The sequence below is a fragment of the Colius striatus genome, chromosome 7 (assembly GCF_028858725.1).
Source record: "Colius striatus isolate bColStr4 chromosome 7, bColStr4.1.hap1, whole genome shotgun sequence".
NCBI lineage: Eukaryota > Metazoa > Chordata > Aves > Coliiformes > Coliidae > Colius > Colius striatus.
Genome location: NC_084765.1, coordinates 15371874 through 15394353, shown reverse-complemented (window position 1 = coordinate 15394353; position 22480 = coordinate 15371874). Strand labels below are relative to the sequence as shown.

The 22480-nt window shown below is 43.0% G+C and overlaps 2 protein-coding genes across 4 annotated transcripts in view; both read right to left on the bottom strand.

The window, feature by feature from the left end:
- Positions 1–10236, bottom strand: part of CARS1 (cysteinyl-tRNA synthetase 1) — a 36021-nt gene extending 25785 nt beyond the window's left edge. The window contains exons 1-3 of one of the 2 annotated variants that reach the window (XM_061999727.1): positions 10155–10222; positions 4195–4440; positions 575–666 (exon numbers count right to left, since the gene is read on the bottom strand). In XM_061999727.1, the coding sequence (XP_061855711.1) occupies positions 575–666; positions 4195–4440; positions 10155–10179 (363 nt within the window). In that variant the 5' untranslated portion in view covers positions 10180–10222. Of the gene's footprint in view, positions 1–574; positions 667–4194; positions 4441–10154 lie in introns of both variants that reach the window. The other variant, XM_061999728.1, reaches the window with a different exon arrangement.
- Positions 10237–10536: 300 nt separating this feature from the next.
- LOC104552498 (uncharacterized) lies at positions 10537–22248 on the bottom strand. Of its 2 annotated transcripts, XM_062000062.1 has the most exons (10): positions 22167–22248; positions 20858–20951; positions 19964–20095; positions 19641–19752; positions 18946–19019; positions 18196–18288; positions 17228–17262; positions 14282–14614; positions 13775–13823; positions 10537–11260 (listed from the first exon to the last, which is right to left on the bottom strand). In XM_062000062.1, exons 1-10 carry the CDS (start codon positions 22197–22199, stop codon positions 10965–10967), a joined length of 1251 nt encoding a protein of 416 aa, XP_061856046.1. In that variant the 5' UTR covers positions 22200–22248; the 3' UTR covers positions 10537–10964. The 2 variants fall into 2 exon arrangements, with proteins under 2 accessions (XP_061856046.1, XP_061856047.1); XM_062000063.1 differs by lacking the exon at positions 19964–20095.
- Between the last annotated feature and the right edge of the window lie 232 nt (positions 22249–22480).

Below are 22480 nucleotides of genomic sequence, written 5' to 3'. Positions count from 1 at the left end.
TAGAAATTTTTGGTCTAGGCAGGGCATTATTCAAATCTATTGGTAAAAGGGAAGACCAGGCTTTCCATTGAAAAAAAAAGTACAATAATTTCACATATACTTGGATACTACATCCTATATAACATTAGTGTTCTTAATATTTCCTCTCTTCCTCAAAAGACTTTAAAATAAAACCACAAGAAATTGTAACAGTTTATATTACAATAATATAATTGGTGAGATTTCGGTGTTTTGGTAACAGACAGAAACTGTGATATTATTATATTATTACATTGCCTTCACTTGTGTGTATTACAGTTGAAACCCTGGCTATTTTGCCTGATGATAACTTGCAATTGGGAACTCTATATTATGCAATGCCCACATACATACACACACTTGTAGTATATGGATATTTACTGTGAATATAAATTACAAATACACTTGACTGACATAGTATCTCTGGCATCTGCTTGTTAGCATTCCACAAAATACAACCCAGGAACTGATAGGATAAATACTTAAGAAACAAATATTTGATGACTTCTCTATTTTTGTTTCTATAACAATCTCCACTCTTCTTTCCTTTAGTCACCTTATTGCGAGTCAGGCTGTTGTACAGGCAGAGCCTAGAATGTTTTGTTCCTTCAGGGGGAGACCAGGGGGGCTGCACACGCTTGCCTTTACCTAGAGGGAAAAAAATTAAAGAGAACTGAAAAGATACTTTCCACAAACAGATTCACAATGTAACATTTTCTCCTTATCACATCATAAAATTACTTCAAAACAAAAAAAGCATACTAGACAAAGCACTCGCAATCCTAGTCATCCAACTACTTCTGTTAGATCTTTCTAAAAAGCTACAAAAACTGAAGTAAATTATTTCAATCTAGTTATTTTCCACTCTCTTACTTGTCATTTCTATTAACTTTTGATCCAAGTAACGAAAGAAGAGAGTATAAAATTAAAAGTGTACAATTCAGTTGAAGTATTAACAAGAGCTTTGAAATGTAATTTATTATTAGTAAAATGTTATGTCAGTCCTGGGCCTTCTGCAATGCCACTGGTTTTACTGTGCCAGACTACCACAGATCTCATACAGAATTTGCAAAAAACCCCCCAGAGACCAGAGGTAGTCTCTAGAACCAATATTGACAGAGTATGTGTACTCAGGGTGAGAGGGAGGGGAGATGGAAAGGTTTAGAAAAAAAACCTCAGCTCTTTATCATACATCGCTGCTATGTACACAAGGCATTTTTGAACATGCTCATTTATGAAAAATATGTTCCAATTCAGCAAGAGGATAAATTTTGCCATTAAACGGAGTAGATAAAACCCAGAGTAATATTAGTGAAAATATTCCTGCATTTGATTAGAAATTTAAGAAGCAACACAGTTGTTAAATTCATGTTTTGTATTTTTTTAAATTATGCCATCTCTCAAAGAGTTGTACTTTGCTGTACACAGGGCTGCTTACAGCTGTAATGATGTGTAACTAACTATCGCATTAAGTAGGAAATAAAGCAAACCAGGAAATTAAAAAATACAGCAAGGTGCCAGCTTCAAGCTCACAGCAACATCTTTAGGAATTCTCATGGTATGCATTTTAACTGCAATTAAAATACCATACAAACTATTTGTTTTGTCAACAACATTTCTCATGTCTCAGGCTGCTCTTTGTTAACTCTGTTTCCCCCAATATCTTTGTATGAATGTTTTGTCTGAAAATCCTCAAGTCAACTAAAGATTCATGGTATAAAAATAATAATCTCTTCCTCACCTTCACTTTATGAATAACTGCCTAAATTTTTAAAAATATATATTAACTGTAGTGCTCTGTCTCACAAATGGACCCCATTTGATCTCCATGTCATGGATCCATGGAAATAAGTGTTTATTCTAAACATTTTGTTGTACGTGCTACTCCTGAACAGAATACCTCAAGTTCAAGAGCAGTCTACCCATAACACAGACCATATACCAAGGTATGGATTTGTTTACTCTTTGATTTACAAAGATTACACTAGCCTGCTTAATTGTGGCTAACATTTCCCTCAGGGAAAGAAGCCTATGTTGGTTAGTCTAATAAAAGATAAACCTGTAAAGCTTTCTTTACTTTACCACACTAAACATAAGAAAAAAACCAGATACTTCACTCTAAAGTTCTCAACTTGTGAGTTACATGTCACATTATATTCACTACATAGACAACAAGAGCAAAGTGAAAGGCACACTGTTTAGTTTGTCCAAATATGTCTCTGCCAGCTATAGTCTTCCCCCTGGTTGAACTGAAGTTCATTTGCTCTAATCAACCCCTGGAGCTCTCCGATGCCCCCAAAAAAACACTGATAAAATATCCAAGGTCTAAGAAGTGGGGCAGATTCACGTGTCAGTTGAGAGGACACTGCAGATCACCATTTCAGGACTTCTCATACATATGCACAGATCATGAAGATAACAAGAATCTGGAGGAGAGACTCCACATTAAAGATTTCATGGTCAGGAAAACAGATGTACTCCACCCAAATCCATGAAAGTTTGCAGACAAATTGCTGTTAGCAGCATGAAATGTGCTATGAGAGCCAGTAGTACAGATGAGATACCCTCACTGCTGAAAGACAATCAGGTTGGGGAATGAACCGTTTGAGAGTAGTGTAGGGGAAAGGGACCTAGGGGTCCTGGTGGGCAGCAAGATGACCACGAGCCAGCAATGTACCCTTGTGGCCAAGAAGGCCAATGGTTTCCTGGTGTGTATTAGAACAGCTGTGGGGAGTAGGTTGAAAGAGGTTCTCCTGCCCCTCTACTCTGCCCTTGAGAGACCACATGTGGAATACTGTGTCCAGTTCTGGGCCCCTCGGTTCAAGAAGGACAGGAAGCTGTTGGAAAGAGTTCAGCACAGGGCCACCAAGATGATTAAGGGAGTGGAGCATCTCCCTTATGATGAAAGGCTGAGGGAGCTGGGGCTCTTTAACTTGGAGGAGACTAAGGGGTGACCTCATTAGTGTTTACAAATATGTAAAAGGCGGGTGTCAGGAGGATGGAGTCAGGATCATCTCAATGATGTCCAATGATAGGACAAGGGGCAATGGGTATAAAGCTGGAACACAAAAGGTTCCAAAGAAACACAGGGAAAAATTTCGTCACTGTGAGGGTGCCAGAGCACTGGAACAGGCTGCCCAGGTGGGTTGTGGAGTCTCCTTCTCTGGGGACATTCCAAACCCACCTGGACGAGCTCCTGTGTGACCTACTCTAGGTGGTCCTGCTTTGGGAGGGGGATTGGACTAGATGATTTTTCGAGGTCCCTTCCAACCCTTAAGATTCTGTGATTCTGTAATAACCAGCACAAACACATATAAGGGATCTATCTGCAGCAATGTGATTTTAACTGCTGGTCTGCTAGGATTGAGAACGTGTATGATGAGAGGCTGCAAGAAAACACTGGAGTAATATTTGTCAACAACCATCAGCAAAAATGACAGACTATGCATTCATTTGTAGGTATTGCAAGAACTATACAACAGCTCTCTGTTATTGTTATTAATTATTTCATGACTCCTTGGGTGAGGATCTCACTATAAAGTAATTACATTAGACTAGCTAATTGGAAAACAACTCAAGAGGGTGATGCAGCTCCCAAAAATGTCAGCACCCATGCTTACAAAATGACCTAGATTAACTGGTTAGTATTTCCTCAAATGATCAGCAATGCCTAAATTATCAAGGTTTAAAAAGAACCCCACACATTCTTTTAAAAAATCAGTGTTAACAACAATAGTAAAAAACAGTATTTAGTTTACTTTATTATGAATTTGGATACTATACAACAATTTAGTCACCCTTACAGGGGGAAAAAAAAATAAAACCCACAGACTGAGCAAATCCTGCTATTATAGGGACCAAGCCCAAACCAAAATGTTCTTTTACAGTCTAGTGGCTAGCTTTTTAAACAAAATACACATAATTGAATTCTGTACACTGAGGGATTTAAAAATCAAAGAAATGTGGAAACAGCTTTAACACTCAAACAGGTCAGGATCTATCAATTACACAGTAACTGTATGCAAGAGGTATTTCATGACCTTGAATACAAGTTGATATGGTAAATTTTAAAGCGAGCAAAAGAGTATGAAAGGGAACTTCTAGGAATTCTCAGCAACAGAAACCAACACAATGTCAGCTAGTCTATAACCTGCCCACCAGTTTCATATTACTCACTTGTTTGAAGTTTACAAGGCTCATTTTTTTCACTGCTGCCATCATAGATTGCTTCTATGTGTCTGTACCACCGGACAACATGGATATACTGGTCCACAGGTGGCCCCGAAAACTTTCTGAACACCTCCACATCTGCATGTGAAAATGTGAACCCCTGGATATAACTACGAGTGCTCAGGTACTCGTTCAAAGCCTTCACCCTGGCTTCCTCTTCACTAATGCTCAGAATAAAACTGTAGGTGGAAGCTGTAAAGAGAGGCACAGGACATTTGGTCAGCATTAAAAGGAGATTCCATGACCAAAAGACACCATTAAACTATGCATCTCCCCCTCTAAATTAGCTCGGACAACTGACAAGAAATTTCAGAAAAATGTATTTAATACAAGCTACTGAATATATTTCCTATTAATAGGATTGCACTTATGCTCTGGTAAGTTTTTTGGAGACATTTTTTACAAAGGATAATAAGGACAAAAGCGTAGGTCCTTTTAATGAGGAAATATTATCTGCTTGAAACTGGAGAAAATTCTTCACACACAAAAAACGTAATCAGACACACTTTTCCATGCTGCTAAAACACTCATCCTACAAATATTTAAACATGATTAATTTTACACACTGTGGACAGGCTGTGAATATGTTTACTGAAGTTGAGTGTATATTTAAACCTTCACAGGACTGGTACCCACATGTAAGTCCCCAGCATGACACTCAGTTACTCTTGTTTGCTCTGACAACTCAAAACTCAAGATGTTGCTGTATATTCCCATATTTCTATAACACTTTCTCTCTTCAGACATGTGAATAATAGTTAAAATTAGTAAGATGAACAGAAAGGATATTAGGCCATGCTCTTCCCTCACAATTTTCTAATTCCATGATTTATTTGCTACAGAGGTAAAGCAGGTTCAACTGTGTCTCATCTTTACAAACTCAGGGACACGGAGGAAGTAGCTGAAGGGTTCTGTGACTTGGTGGGGATGCTCACAGTAACAATAAGCCCTGTGCAGGTCAGTGGGTATGAAGCACTGTAGAGGTTCTGGCATGTGGCACTGACATTAGGTAAACCTGGCATTCATATTTTCCTACAATGATTAAACATTTGCAACTCGTGTTCAAAGTACTGTATAACCATTAAGCCAATACGCTGCTTAGGTAGTCGGTAAGAAGGTGATTTATGTAGTCAAGGTCACAGCACAAAAAAGTGAGAGAGGCGGCATAAGAACATCTGTCCCTGCTCCCAAACCCTGACACATACCACTGTCAGGAGTGCTGCTTTTTACCCCAGTACAAACATCTTCTGCACAAATCATTCCCATTCTCACAGACCAATGCTCTTGGGGGAAAAAAAAGGGATGAAAGGAGTTAAGGAATCAATGGTTAGGAGAAGGTGTAAGTTTTTCCAAATATCAACAGTTAAAACTTTATGAACAGCTCATTTCCTATATGGGGGAAATGGCATCTAGACACCAAGTATGTTTGACTCTTCTGAGTATAAATGAGATACAGTGGCACAGCAGCAGAACTAATAAAAAAGATCAGTGATTAGAAAATAGTATTTTTTTTAAAAACTCAGAGGTCACCAAAGATATTTACAATCCATACACAAAAGCAAAGTCTGATTCATGTAAAGACTCAATCCTTCTTAAGGACTATTCATGTAACTGTTCAGTATAAATACGGAATAACAAGTGAACAGAAGTACATAAGTAGACCTTATGGGCTTGCCTTACCCAGATGAACGGGATGCAGCTTCAGCTCACACAGTTAATTTTACTATAAACTTCTCAGGCTCCTAAATATTTACTGATGTTTATCATCATTGGGCTTCACATGTTTACACACAGGAAATAGTTTGAAATAGTTAAGTTCTTTAACTACAGAAACCTAAGGCAAGTCTTCCTTGAATGTGAAATTTGTATCCATGAATCACTGAGAGAGAAGGCAAAGAAAAAAAATTATTACAAGAACTATCTGTGTAGGAATGAAACTGTATCTCAAAGAAGAGATCTTGAAAGATCTATTGCACTGAAAGCAACAAGTATTATGAGGGCTATTATGACCATTATTCACACACCAGGCTGCTAATGGGAAGCAAGTCAGTGTATCTGAAACAATGTAAGTGCTTTCCAACCACATCTGTAAACCGATCTAAAAGGGAAGTTGCACAAACTTACACCCAAATATAACAAAGATGACAGAACTCATACAAGCTTATTTTGGTAAGAAGAGATGGCAAATACTGTCTGTGAATGTTGGTATCAGCTCAGCTCTGATAAGCAGGGCAACCAAAATTACTTTGAACAATCTTGGCACACACATTAATACTTGGAATTATAAAGTTTGACGTTATGTCTAGCTGCAAGAGCAACAGCAGACTTGAAAGTGTAATACATCAAAGAAACCAGTTAGCCCAGAGCACCTAACAGGAGGATGTGGAGACAGATCACTGACTCAAACTCAGCCCAAATTCATGTCTATGACTGTGCCTGACAGCAAGTGCAGTATAGCACGAACACACCTGACAGTGTTTCTCAGTGCACAACAGCAACTGAACTACAGCAAGCTTGAGCTCCCAGTAGGCTCACTGTACAAATACAAGTTCCTCACCCTGGTTTTCACAGAGTATGCTGAGCTCCAAACTTCCTTTTCCAGGCAGATAGCAACTTTTCAAAACATGATAGCTAGGTTAAAGCTAACACAAATGTGTTTTACTCCACTGCAGATACAGAGATACAAGCAAATTTGCTGTGTTTGAGAAAGTGTCAAGTGATCAGTGTAATTCTGCAATACCTCTGAGCATCCTGTTTCGGTACATACAAGATAAAACCATCCTCCCTTCTGGCATTCTTGTAAGTAGCTCCAAACTAGACTGAACCAACAAAACAAAAGCTCTTTTCCTAAAGCACAGCATGCTTTCCTGGGAAGAAAGAATGAACATGACAACACTGTTTTTTTGGAAGACAGTATACTAGAGGAGCATTTCTTTTCAAGCAAAAGAAGTCAGTCAAGACTATCTTCACATAAAAGTCTGATTCAACTTGATTTATGTCACTACTAGGAATAAGAGTAGTAAACCTATAGATTTTTCTTTTGCTGTGATTTATATTCTGCATTCTCAGTTATGCCTCTCCGTGTCTCACGAGGTCTTTAATTCATCCCATACTCTCACTGAAACATTTCCTGGTAACTCTTAAGTACTTCATCTCCTCTCCACAGACACTTCAGTATCCTCATTCTCTCGTACAGCTCCAACTTCACTCAGTCTGACAACCATGTGTAAAAGGGAGTCCGCAGTCAAATGTAATTAATACCAACCAATGGATTAAAAAACTACTGAGGAAGAAAGGTCAATGGACATGTACAGGTCTGACCTGGTTTTCCACTCCTACTTTAGACAAGCAGACTAAGAAATACCCCCTCTCTCTGACTGCAATTTTTTTCCCCTCCTGAAACAGAAAAATGACAGTCACTACTACTCAATTGCATTCTGAAGTGTCTTCTTGACAGGAGAAAGGCAGGAGTATTACAGAGCTCTTGCATAACACTGAGTGTTAACTCATGGGAATGGAATGATCCACAGACATTCAAGAGCAACTTCATTCAGAAAACATGCGCTGAGCACGAGTACTGCAGAGGTAGCAAAATGGCTTCAAAAAATCGTAAGAATTAACACTCCCTTCACATTAAAAAGTTGTATCAAACAAACTCCACTGTTAAATGTTAATGAATACAGTTCTCATACAGTAATAACTGCTGGTGTACAATCTCTTTGGGTGACATAATTGTCACACATGCCATGCATGGAGTGCTTCAGAGACTACCAAAGGACACTGGGAATTTGTCTGCAAGACTGCAGCAACATACAGACTCAAAGGCAAAAGGTTGCTTCTATATTTTATTTGCACATAAAATACCTTCTGAAGTTTAATCAAAATGTGTAACCCACACAGTATCAATTTTCATGGAAATTTTTCACTTCCATGAAGCTGAAAACAAAAACCTCTGTTTCTTGAAGGTGTTGACAATAAATACCAAAAAGCCATAAATTAGGCAATAAGCTAGCTGACACAAAACTGCTTCAGGGCAAAATTAAGTTTCCTAGGTTTCCCTGAACCTGGTAACCTCATTGATCATAATCAGATGACAACTGCAATGTTCTGAGATTTCTGCAGAGGCATTCGCTGAGAAGAAATCTTAGAAGTTTCTGAATATTTTAAAATGTAATTTCTCTTCCAACTTAGCTTTCACAAATTTCAAACAACTCACAAAAGATCAAGTGCAACATATCTCATTATTAATAGAGCTTCAAACTGGCCATTTATTCTTCTGGCTGGCTGCTCTGGTAGTTTTGGAAGAAAGTACAACTATTTGCCCAGCCAAGAGGAATTGTTCTTTTCTATTAAAAATTCAGTGAAAAAAATTGAAGCAATCAAGCTATCCCATCTACGAAAGACACAGCATACACACAGAGAGACAAAGGAGTTTTCAAGACTCATACACAAGGATCAAGGATCACTTTTAGCAAAGCCAGGATTTTGAAGATGGGAGTATTCAACCAAGGAAGAGTTTGTCAGTCCTAATCACTTCAGCCCTGTAAGTTCCACTTTCACTTTTCCTGAACTGAAACTAAATCTACCAGTAAGAATTTCAGTAAAAAGCAGATATTACTTGCCCAGTAATAACATCTACAAAGTTTAATGCACACTTGATCTGAGCCTTTGAGGGGGAGAGGTTCCATCCTACCTTAACTAAGATGCTGAAAAAACATCTGAAAAAGCCAGTCTCTTGACAATAGTGTTTCTGGACTCTCTTATGTACAAACACTATTTGTGATGAACAAAGAACAAAGTAACTTTCAGAAACAAAGAAAAAGGAGCAAAATCTTTGAATCTACAGGCCCTTAACTGGAATGATAGAAATTACCAACCCCTTACATACCATGAAGGTATTTCATACTTGTATGACTGGTATTCCAAGTTTCCATTTGCTAGAGCAGTGCCAAAAATTATAAGACTACCCTGGCCCTCCTTCCATATGGAAGAGTACAGTGTAACCCATCATTAAAATATGACCACAAAAAAAGTCTGGAAAAGTCAAAAAGTTCAGACATGAGTTCAAGAGAGAACACAGAACACTAGGAAAGGCGGTAAGGGAGACAGAGGCAAGCAAAACAGAGCAGACGATGCGATGATAAGCACACAACTGACTAAGCGGTCTGGCAGCCATCTAACATCTCTTTGAACCCATCAAGCTGGAGAAGAGCTGCTTCCAAACTTCAGCACTGAGAAACTCTGAGCTTTTTCCACAAATCACCATGTGTCATCGTTAACCTTTACATTAGCGATGAGGCATGAGTTGGATCACCTTCCCGTGGTCTCGCAAAGCACCAGAGGTTCTCTGATCCATAGGCACCCATGTGTGAGGGGCAACTGATCCATGTTTCCCACTATCCCACACACCCACAGACTGTCACACACCGCACTTCAGCCTCCTCACTCGTGATGCCCTGAAGTGGCACCAGCGGCTGCTTAAATGTCACCCATCACCGATGGACACAAGTGACCTTCCCAGGGGCACCCACCCAACAGTGGGCGCAGGGAGCTGGCTTCACACATCGCCTCTGCCCCCGGCAGACGACGGCTGCCGGCTGCCTATCTGGCACCTCAGGGGCCTGTGGCAGCGGGGCCGGCCGCTCTGGGGGTGACTCCACTACCGCAGTCCCCAGGGCAGCGCCTCGCCGCCCCCCGCCGCCATTTCCCGCCCCGATGCCTCAGCCGCCGTGACAGGGCGGTGGGGCGACACTTCTCCCCTCTCCGCCACCGCCTGACATCGCGGCGCCCGCCTGACGCCGTGACAGCGGCGGAGCCGTGACGCCAGTCTCCCTCAAGCCATGACAACCCCGAAGGAGCCCTCGCCTCGCCCCACCAAGCTTCCGCAGCGCCGGTCGCCGACCTACCCTGCTCGGCGGCAGCCGCTGCCATCCTGCTGCCTCCTCCCCTCGCTCACAAGCTGATGCAACAGCGTGCCCGGAAGCGTCGCCCCGCCCCGCCCCGCCCGTCCCTACGCTACTTCCGACGGGCGCCCCCTATCACCACAGCAACGGGGGAACGCTGCCTCCCCTCCCTCCCACAGCGCCTCCCATCCCGCCCCCACCGCTTCCCTTCCCTCCCACAGCGCCTCCCGTCCCGCCCGCACCGCCTCCGTTTCCGCCACGCGCTGCCCTCAGGGGCGGCCCTTGCCGGGAGCGGTTTACCACAGCCCGGCCGCCCTCGCGGCACCTCCCACCCTCACCCGTGAGGGTCCAACAGTCAACTCCAGCTTCTAGCACAACCGGGCTTTTATTACCGTGCTTCAAACATAACAGTTCCGAGCATACCGACACAAAACAAAAGTTAATCGTTTCAGAAACCAAAGTATTGCAATCCTCTCATAATCAGCCTCTTGGCTTCCACCGCCCGGCTTTGAACAGCACGGTCTTTCCTCACACGAGGGGAAGCGTGAGCTGGAGCTCCTCGCTTGCTCTCAAGCTGGCATCTGGTGCCTGAGTTTAATATCATACAACTCAAAAGACCTTAAGTGAACATCACAACCAGAGTCCGTGTTAACACCAACGGCGTTAAATCACTTCCAGCTTGCTGCATGAAGGTGAGGAGGGTATCAAGTCCATGCTGTCATTTTTAGTAGCAGTTTGTGGACACCCTCATTTAAAGGAAGATTGTAAACAGATATATGTACATACGAGCATCTTGGAAGTTCATCGTAAACATTAACCCGTGGTTTCTAATTTACATATAATGTTATTACTTTTTAGAGTGTTCAATATGTTATCATAAGCCTTGGTATCTAGATACCTTAACTCATCCAGTAACTTAATAATACATTGTTTCTCTCCCAATGTGTTTTTCCAGGCAAGAAGCATCTGGTAAGATTGCTCTTCTATATCATTAGGAAAGTCATAAATAATTTTAACAATATCATTTTCCTGCAGATGAGTTCTCATAAGCCAGTTCCATTTTTGGGGTGGTACTTCCTTTATAAAGGCACAAAAGCTGTCTCTCAGTTCTGAAAGAAAAAAAAAACCCACACAATATACATCAGCTTAGGTTTTAAGATACAGGTGTTTTTCCCCAGCTAATGCACACACTTTCCCATTAGTTTTCAGGCAATACATGCACAGATCAAACACCAGCAGCAGTAAGTTTGGCACCTAAAGCAACAGGGGGCCAAATAGGTTTCCTGCTGAATGATCTTGAAAGAGTCTAAAAGCATCAGTCTACATATGTCAAAAGTAGTCTCTTAAGACACCATCCAGTAAAGGTGGTTTTGAGGAAGGTTTCACTGGTCTTGCACTGCACTTCAGCTTAATAGGGCTACTCAACCATATGCTTTCACCTTTTCACTACGCAGCTGGCATCAGTTTACCACACTATGACCAAAATCCATCACCTTGGACATAGAATGGTAAGGGTTGGAAGGGACCTCTAGAGATCATCTAGTCCAACCCCCCTGCAGAAGCAGGTTCACCTAGATCAGGTCACATAGGAACATGTCCAGGCAGGTCTTGAAGACCTCCAAGGAAGGAGACTCCACAACCCCTCTGGGCAGCCTGTGCCAGGGCTCCCTCACCTGAACAGTGAAATAGTTTTCTCTTATATTTAAGTGGAACTTTTTGTGTTCCAGCTTCATCCCATTACCCCTTGTCCTGTTGCTAGCTACTATAGAAAAAAAGGGATGTCTCAACCTCCTGACACACACCATTTAGATATTTGTAAATGTTAACAAGATCTCCCTTCAATCTCCTCTTCACCTGACCAAACAGCCTGAGTTCCTGAGCCTTTCCTCATATGAAAGATGTTTCAGTCTCCTGATCATCTTGGTGGCCCTGTGCTGCACTCTCTCCAGAAGTTCTCAGTCCCTCTTGAGCTGAAGTGCCTGTAACTGGACACAGTACTCCAGATGAGGCCTCACCAGGGCAGAGTAGAGGGGGAGGAGAACCTCTCTCAGCCTGCTGGCCACACTCTTCTTGATGCATCCCAGGATGCCATTGGCCTTCTTGGCCATGAGGGTACATTGCTGCCTCATGTTCAGTTTATTATCACTCAGGACTCCCAGGTCTCTCTCTGCAGAGCTGCTCTTCAGTAGTTTGACCCCCAGTCTGTACTGGTGCATGGGGTTGTTCCTTCCCAGATGCAGGACTCTGCACTTATCCTCATGAGGTTCCTCTCTGCCCAACTCTCAAGCTGATCGAGATCCCGCTGAATGGCAGCACAGCCTCTGGTGAATCAGCCAGTCCTCCCAGTTTGGTGTCATCAGCCAACTTGCTGAGGGTACACTCTGTCCCTTCATCCAGGTTGTTGATGAAGATGTTGAACAAGACTGGCCCCAAAATCGATCCCTGTGGAACTCCACTGGCCACAGGCCTCCAGCTCAATTCTGTGCCATTGATCACCACCCTCTGGGCGCTGTCATTCACCCAGCTCTCGATCCACCTCACTATCAACTCATCCAAGCCACACTGCTTGACCTTTCTGATGAGGATGTTATGAGAGAGTGTCAAAAGCCTTGCTGAAGTCAAGGTAGATGACATCCACTGCTCTCCCCTCATCTAGCCAGCTGGTTATGCACTCATAGAAGGCTATCAGATTGGTTAAACAGGATTTCCCCTTGATGAATCCATGGTGACTCCTCCTGATAACCATCTTTTCCTTCATATGTTCAGTGACAATATTCAGGATGAGTTGTTCCATCACCTTTCCAGGGACGGAGTGAGGCTGACCAGCCTGTAGTTTCCTGAGTCATCCTTCCTGCCCTTTTTGAAGACTGGCGTGACACTGGCCTTTCTCCAGTCCTCAGGCACCTCACCTGTCCTCCATGATTGTTCAAAAATGATGGAGAGCGGCTTAGCAATCACATCAGCCAGCTCTCTCAGCACTCTAGGATGCATCCCATTAGGACCCATAAACTTATGAGCCTTAAGCTTGGCCAACAAGTCTTTAACCTGTTCCTCTTCCACCCAGGGCAAGTCCTCTGCTGTCCAGGCCATCCTACTACCCTTGCTGGCCTGGGCTTACCAAGGGCCTCTCTTAGCCATAAAGACTGAAGCAAAGAAGGCATTCAATACTTCAGCCTTCTCTGTATCCAGCACATCAGCTTGATGGGTACAGGTAGATGTATTGGGATTTGATGTGGTCTTCCACGTGAGAAGGCATTTGAGAGCTCTCCTGCTCTGACCTATACCTTACTCATAAAGACAGAGGACGCTGTTGCAATGTAACTTGTTTAAAACATACACAAAAAGTGTACCATTCTCATTCTTAAAAGCATAACTATGCTATACCCCTGTGCAGAAAAGCCATACTTTAAAGTAGAACAAATCACTGCAGGGATTACAACTTGCCTCAGATGTAACAATATTCCCATTTCAGCATATTTTACAATAAACTGAAAGCCTCATAGGTCTAAGCAATATTAATTATCCTCCCTACATTATTCCTTAAGTAGACTGAAGTCAAAAGGAAAAAAAAAACCAAATTCCAAACATCAATGTTAACTACAGCTACTTTATGGAATACTTACTTTTTTGAGAGAGATCTTTAACAATTATTTGATACTTTGATTCTTGTACCTGTAATACAAAGTTGAACAGTTACTCCAACAGTGCTGCACTCATGATTATGCCAGAGCTACTTGATAGCTTACTTCCACAGCACACACCCCAGTAAGGAGGAGGTGGCAGATTTCACAGGACAAAGTATTTGAGTAAAGAAAATTGCTGAAACAGCCATGCTACTAGCTCCAAAGTGAAGCAACAAGGCTTCATTTGTTGCTACTGCAAAAGGATAGCCTTTGTGTAACCACCCAACAGGGAAATGAGAGAGGCAGAGCAGATTAAATGAGGGACTGAAGTTTACTTTCCCAATATATCACTTTCTGTACTTTCTATTACACTTTTAAGGCAAAGCTTCCTCTTCCCTATCATTCTGTCTGAAAACAGCATTGATGACTCTAGAAATAGTTAAGAACTACCAAATTTACATGTGTATCATAGAAAATACAATGATAGTTTCTCACACATAAACTTACCATACGATTTGCTGGCACCTTATTTTGTATGTTAGATGGTACATTCTGATGAAAAGCAGGATTCTGCCCAGCTTTTAATGGTAGAGAAGCAGCAGCAAGCCTTCTCCAGCACCTTCCCACGTGGTGCCTCCAGTCCCTGCACAGGATAGTGCCACGCTCAGGAAGCACAACCCTGTTTTCCTCCGGTGACGTGGTTTTCACTTCCATATTAACATTGGTTTGTGCTTGGCCCTCTGGGCTCTCACCAGAGTTCTCATCCTCAGGGTTGGCTATGTTATTTGCAGGTGTCTCCATTCCTGGTAAAATGAGGCTTTCAGTACTGCCCTCAGACTCCTGTAAAGAATAACATGTTTTAAAAGATGTTTAAAGGATGTTCTAGAGAAAGAAAACAGAATGTTTGAAGTCACCAGGTGTCAGAGAAATGAGAAGCACTGCTAATTTGTCAAAATTACAAATACTTAAAAGTAACAGGCTTTATGGAACTGGACTGCATATGGTTTCAGAGCCTAAACCATCTGCTTTGTTGGCTGTTCTGCTCCCACTGGACTGGAGGTAAGGCTCACAGGCCACCTCCACAACAAACATAGGAAAGTTTTTCCCCAACATTTTCACTAGTATATATTGCTGTTTGCTCCTCTCTAGGTGTTGAAGGTATGTATCCCTCCTAAAGCAGAGGAGACTTTAACAATCTTGCTGCACCTGACCTTATTTAACAGCAACAGGTGCCTCAAGCCTGTTGTTGTACCATGTCTGATGCTCTCACAGCTTTTGCCAAGATGGTAAGAGCCTATCAGTTTTATGTAAGTGCACCAGCTTTGGCTTTTAGGGGCTGGATTAGGTTTCGTGGCAGATACACAAAATAGAATCAGTTGAACAAAGCTAGTGAGCAGCAGTGCACATTGCATAGCTTTTGTGAGGGGACAGAGGGAATCAAGTGAAGAGGGCTGCACTGCTTTGAGCATTATCAGTACATTAAGCAAGCACAACACCAGGAATATAGCTCCAACTCAGCAAGAGCAGTACAAGCATGAAGCAGACTAGCCTATCACCTAGTACTAGAACTACAAAGTTTTAAGGAATTGAATTTTATTTTTTAAAATGTGGAAAATGAAAGTAAGGAGTGACTGATTTTCCAGTTCTCCCATGAGCATAAGCCAGTGTGATTGCTGTTTGCACAAGGTCAGTAACCCACACGTGACACCACCATGTGACCAATATGCATAAGCAGAGGTGTGAGGGGGAACCACCCCATGCATCACACATGTAGTTGTACATCATCCACCTCGAAATCACTTTCCATTTAAAGGTGTAAACAGGTTAAACAAGTTGATAGTATTTATGCAGAATAGTTCTTAAATAGGTAACTCAGCTACACAACATGGATGACTAATAGCTCCTGCTCTCTTTTTCAATGAAGTATCAGGAGGCTGTTTGTTTTTTTTTTTTTTTACAGCAGTAAAAATTCACTGGTACTTAGGCAAGAACAGTGTGTTAGCACCAAAACACCTGGTCTCATGACTGTATCAGTGTAATCCTCCTTGGCAAATAAGCTTTGTTAGAGTAGTATGTACACTCTAGGTATATAGACATTGCAACTCAAATCTGTGATGACTCTTACATCAGAGCTAAGTGTGCACCATTTTGTGACTGTGTTATTCTAGTAACATTTTATTCAAATGAAAGATGTTTATTTGCCTATTCCTATGCTACAGTATTTTGACCAAGTTTTCAGTCATGTTTCATCAGCTTCTATGAACACATGAGGCGCTGTGAATCTGGCCAGGGCGTGGGGGGAAGCACAACTCAACAAAAGTCCATGGGTGATTTGTGTACTTGAACCACTTATGAACCTTAAAAAAGAGAAGAGTTTAAGGTAATGTTTTAAACAGATCTTTCAGTTGTGTTCCTTCAGTATTCAAGTATGTGATATAATAATAAGTTTAGACAAGAGTTCACATATTGGCTAAGTAGAACAAGAAAGGCAGCAGGCAAAAAGGTGCTCTACACATGCTACAAGAGGAATCTGGATTCTTTTCTTAGATCCTCATCAAGACAAACATTTGTTTTACAGCTTGGTGTTACACACCATTAACTGTACTAGGGAAAGCTGAGGTCATTTTTGCCTTGCTGTGCTGTTAATAGTGGAGCTTCTGAACAGAAAAGCTAAATCTAGACTAATTAAATGAGAGAGATTTGCATTTATCTTGCAAAATGTAAGACTAGAAAGATTCTTTAGGCTAAAGCAGAAAGGTTCCAAAATGGCATTTGAATACAGGAGGCCAGAGTAAACTTGGCTTTAAAGGGGAGAAGATGTCAGCAGCCAGTAAACTCTTTTCAGGACTGTACCTCTGAACTGGTATGCTTCAAGCTCTGAAACCCCTTGTCTTATGGGACTCTCTAGGACCAAGAAGTTCAACTGCCAGGTACTGGTCTGTAGCTTGTGACATAAGCCCACAAAGGCAGCCAGTCACCCAGTGACTCAGACACTTAGCTGGATGAAGTCAATCATACAAACAAACAATGTTGTAGTCAAAATGTAAGGGAAGTGAGAAGGCCATGATGCTGGGAAGCAATAGCTGACACAGTCTGAGGAATACGTGCACAAATAACTAATTGGATCAAGCTGTCTCCAAGGGATGCCTTGAAGTAAAAGCTTGCTCTTAACCACATTTCCTGCCCACTCCCCTTCACATTTAAGATATCCTGGCCACAGGCTCTGGAATGTTTTCCAGGAAACTCCAGGAAGGGCCAACTACAGTAAGGACATGAGGCTAAAGGAACACATCAAGCCCCTGCTAACATCTGAGCCTTCATGAATGACAGCTTCTTGCATCACAGGAATGTACTGTACCACAGGTTTACAGCAAGACAAAAATTGAGCTGTGTATTAAGTACAATTGAGCTGCAGAAAACTGAGATGAAATACTTGAGACATCATATACTTACCAGACCTTTCTCAGCATCTTTATCAGTTGAAACAGCTGAAAAACAAGATAAATGTCTAAGAAGATTTTAAAAATTGCAACAACTTAATCATAGCTGATTTCACACAAGTTATATGCAGCAGACACATTCATAACACAACCCAAAACTCTAATACAAGCAATTTAGTTTCCTCGACCTGTCATACACTTCATGAGAGAACTACCCTCAGCTTCCTCCAAGAGCTGAAGCACTGTGCCTTCATACAGGCGATGAATTCTGCGTAGTAAAACAGACCACAAGGTTTAGTTTGACTTTTAAGCCATTCTTTCAGCCTCCTCTCTCCAGCTTATGTATCTTAACATTTTCATGGTCTATTGCCTGTTTTGTATAAGCAGAAGTTGACTGTACTGAAATATAACCAGGAAGACATGATTTGAACAAAGTTACCATTAAAAATTCAGAATAGTTCTCCATGTTTTTCTAACTAAACTAGTTGCAAAACCAGCTTAATACACAGTAGTGAAAAGCTTCAGGAAAACATTTCCATTTCCACCAAATAAAATTAATTCACAAGGGACTTATCAACCCAACATTCCGGTTAAGAGGATCAAATGATGAAAGGGCAGTGATGTGTAGGAAGTCTATACAGTCAAAACAGTGAATGAAAGTTGTTAATGATCTAATTAGTTGCTACTTCTCCCCTCCATGTTTGAGCTCATTCTTTGCCAATAAGATGCAAATAGATAGGGAAAGTCCTTTAAAAGACTTTACATTAGTCTTACTTTGGAACAGAGACATCTGTCAGCAAAGCAAGAAAGCTCATGGTTAAAGTTCAGGCATTTCATTTACAGAACAAAACTAGTCTCTATTATACAGGAGTTACTTAAATGGCATCACCTATTAAATGAGGCAACATAAAACCCAGGGACATCCTTTATGCACACTTCACCACATTCTGGAAAGTTTATGGTTAGTAATTAAGCCATTACCTTTATGACCCTTCAGCCTTCTAATCACAAAGAGCAACAAACCACCAGTAACACAAAAAACAATCACAATAATCCAAACAAAAGATGTGCTTCCTGTGAAGAAAAAAGTTTCACAATTAGTATTGAAGTAATCCCCAAACAAGACGTTCTGAACTGTCAATCTTCCCTGCCATACCAGAGAGGAACCTCAGCTCAGCACTACTACAACCACCCAGCTAGATTCTCCTGGAAAAGGCTCTGGTACCACTAGGTGATCTGAACATGCAAATACTCATTCACACAGTGAATCATTATCCCAAAGACGGTAGGGAATGCTGTTGGGAGATGCAAAAACACCTACAAGGCTTTCTGAAGGGACACTACAGAAAAGGGGGAAACAAATTCACAAAAGTGACAATGAGCTTCAGGTGCTGAAGTATTAGTAGGATCAGCTGCTTCTTTCTCTAGTCTTGCAGAAGCTAACTACCAGCAGAAGAGAATGCTCTTCACATGCAGCTTATCAGACAGGAAACATGAAAGAAATCTTTGCACTACTTGTAACTTTCAACAGTGTTGTTGTTGGAGCTTAGCCCTAGCACTACATGTAGCTTCCCACCAAGTGAAGCTTCAGATGGTTTGTCACCTAAAGTTTGAGAACTTTAGCAAGTAATTGCAGACCAAAACACAGACACTCTTAAGCATGTCACAGTAGTTCAGATCACTGTTTCACACATCCAACAAACTAAGCAGAGTGGCATTTATGTACCAGACCTTGATCAGGTGAGTAACATCCCAGGTCCATCGTAGCATTGCAATTCTGCACGATTTCTTTTCCTTCAGGACACCTGGAGCAGATGGCAACACAGGGTTGGGTCAGCATTTCCAGAGCCATACACAGCTCTGGTTTGGCCCGATTCCCCCACACCACCCCCCTGCCAAAGACTGAGCTTAGAGACAAGAACAGAACATGAGTAAACAGATAGCTTTGTTAGAAGTGCACCTTTAAACAACCCAACATAATATTACAAGATTAAATAGAAGCAAAGCTGACAAAGGTCATGCATGCTAACCCCCAAGTGGTAGGGGAAAAAAAACCCCACAGAGCAGATGCATTATTCATGCATAGTTAGTTTCCTTCAACAGGTGATTACAATTCCAAAAATTTCAGGCTGGCTGCTACAAAGCTCATCCATGTGTGGATGTGGGAAGGTATTAATCTAAAGATGGGAAAAGTTGCTTATGGCTTTAAGCATATACAGGCACAACAAACCCGAGATCTGTATCTTTCTGGGTCTCAGTATCACATATTTTTTTGACACCTAAAACAAATGCATGAATAATGCCACTTGGCTTTAGGGTAATTATTTGCAGCCTAATAACATGTGTTAAGTATTGACACAGATTGTTTTCCTTCTAGGGAACATTAGAGCTGTGGATCAGTCTCTCGTATTCATTATCAAACTTACATTGTACTGCATCTCTGACATATTTCACAGCCCTCAGCAGGGCAGAAATACCCTTGCCTGCACTGACATTCGGTGTCATGCGTCAGAGTACAGGGTCTCAGAGTCACTTGATCTAAAAATAAAAAGTGTTACAAAACAAAGTTGTGAACCTCTACAACTGCACAAAAATTATACTCAGGTCATACATGAAATGCCTTGATAAGTTCAATATTCTCAATGACTAGAAGTGAAAAAAACCTCCAAATTCAGAGAACCAGGCCTTCCACATTTAAAAAAAAAAGTGGGGGGAAGGGTTAAGGTTTCATTGAAATGGTGCTTGATACCATCTTTGCATTGCCTGCACGACAAGCATTCTTCCAAGCCATTCTCATGGGCGGTATAACCCTCTCCTTCCTTGCAAGGGTCACATCTTCCTCTCGAATGGGGAGTATGGCAGTGCTGAGCAGCATAAGTACCTGTGAAAGAGGAGGGGAGAAGGGCAGCCTGCTGCAGGGATCATCTAACAGGCAGGACTAGAACAGGATGTTACAACACAAAGCCATTTTTGGTGAAAGTTCAACTCCTTCTCACCAATGAGCGGTGTGTCATGTGAACCAAGCGGGCAGCGGGGTCAGGAGAAACATTCACAGTCTCCCACCCAGCCAGGGAGTGGTGACAGGTTGGGAACACAGCCAGGCCTCTGCCAGGGCACACCAGGGACCAGGGTGACTCACAGCAGCTCAGCCACACATGTGGCCAGCACCATCTCCTCTGAAGAGGAACAGCAGGCACAGGAGAACTGCTTGTAACATCTCCTTTGTCTGAATTATCTCTAAATGCACCAGACAACCCTCTGATACTCTCCAAGGGCAGAGTGCTATTTGGCACAAAACTTGTTAACTCTGCACACATTGAGCAAGGAGGAAAGAAAGGCAAACCAAAGTTTCACCTACAGACACAGAAATATTAGAATTCCCCTAGAGGCATGTGGGTCATGATGATTTTTAAAAAAACAAAACCAAAAAACAACACAAGCCAACTTTGCACACTTCACCCTCAGGAGCAGGAAGAGGTTTCCTGGCCTGCTACCAAAGGCCTGACCTTAAGAGCCCCAAGGAGCCACCCCAGCTGGGCTTACACTTTCACCCAGTGCAGTGTATAAAAACCCAATAGTAACACAGCCACTGCCAAGAGGAAAAGGCACAGCTACACTCAGCTGTAACTGTGCAAAGCCTTACCTGCTGGACAAAACTCGCAGCAGCGGCCTTCATGAAAGTACTCTCCCTCCCTGCAGTCCTCTGCTCCAGCTCCAGGCATAATCAGTAGTATAACCTACATGGAGACAAACTGGTGTGAGTGATTCATCCTCTGGGACACGATAACCATCTTGGGGAAGCGTTCCTGTAAAGGCCTGAATTAGCATTCACAACTTCTTGGGAAGCCACAAAAGAAACCCAAACTAATTTCTGGTAAGTGTGCCATTCACAGCATAATTACAATCACAAAGCTGGGGTTAGAGCAGCACAGGTTTTGTTAAACTACCACCCCACATCTCCACTTCCATTTTAAACTTCTATTTTCTTTATACTAAGACACTGCAATTGAACTGCAGAAGGCGAGAGTTCTGTCTTGGACAAGGGATTTTTCTCCCTCCTCCTGTCTTTGTAATCCAAAAGGGTCAACATTAGCCATCTCCAACAAAATGGAGGAAACGCCCCAGAAGACCTCATCCAACATTTCTTGCTGGCTCTGTAATCTTAAGCAAAGGCAAGTAGTTGAGTCATTAACCAAAATAACTTACTGTAGCCACAGGAGCATTAGGAGTCGAGGTGGGTTTTTTTCTAGGAAACCCGCAGGATGTGCGCCCGATGCGCACTTGGCACAGCAGCGACGGTGGGCACCAGGCATTTAGGGCCATCGGTGCGCAGCCCTCGCTTGTAAGGCACACGCAAGAGACAGGGGTAAAACAGGAGCAACAGGAGGGGAAGGGGCGGCCGCGAAGCCCCTCGCTGCACATTGCCATCAGCGGACGATTTCTCAGCTGAAGGCAGAAGTTCTCGCAGTTCAGCCCTTTCCCCAGGGAACAGAGAGGCTTCCACATAACCGAGTAGTTAAGAAAACCATCAATTTCACTATTTTCCAACACCCCACCCCGAGAGGAAAGAGAGGGCGGCAGCGACTGCCCGGGGAGAGACCGATCCCTTCACCCGCGGGGCTCCCCGCGGCCCGGGGCCGGCTGCACCCCAGGGCAGCCGCGCTTCCCGAGCCCTTGCGGTTACGGAACACTCGGCATTCACGTAACCTCACGCAACACCAAAAAAAAAAGAGAAAAAGTTACGGAAAGTAACTACAGCCTCCTGAGGGAGAGTATAAAACCCCGCGGGACTCCCTCACGCTGCACTCAGAGGAAGACTTTTTTTCTTCTCCCGAGGAAGGGCGCGAGGGCTGGCTGCGCCAGGTGCCAGCCTTCACTCGCGGCGAGCAGCTGGAGGACGAGCCCCGGCCCCAGGTGCCCCCTGCGCGAAGTGCCCCCGGCCCAGCACTCACCAGCAGCAGCCCCGCCGCCCCTCCGGCTCCCATATCAGCGCCGCACCACCTCCCTGCACGCCGCGCTCCTCTCCGCCCGCCACTGCCCGGATCGGCAGCCACCGCCCTTTTATCCGCCCCCGGGGCGGGCCCCGCCGTCCCCGCTGCGCCGCCGCTCTGGAGCTCGCAGGGTGCAAGAGCGGGACGGGCAGCAGCCGTGTGTTGTGGCAGCACGCACAGTTCCTCACGGGAGGCAAGGAACTGGGGCACCACGGCTTGCGCCCACCCAGGGCTGGGGAAAACCGAGGCAGGAAATGGCCCAGTCCGCGTCTCTC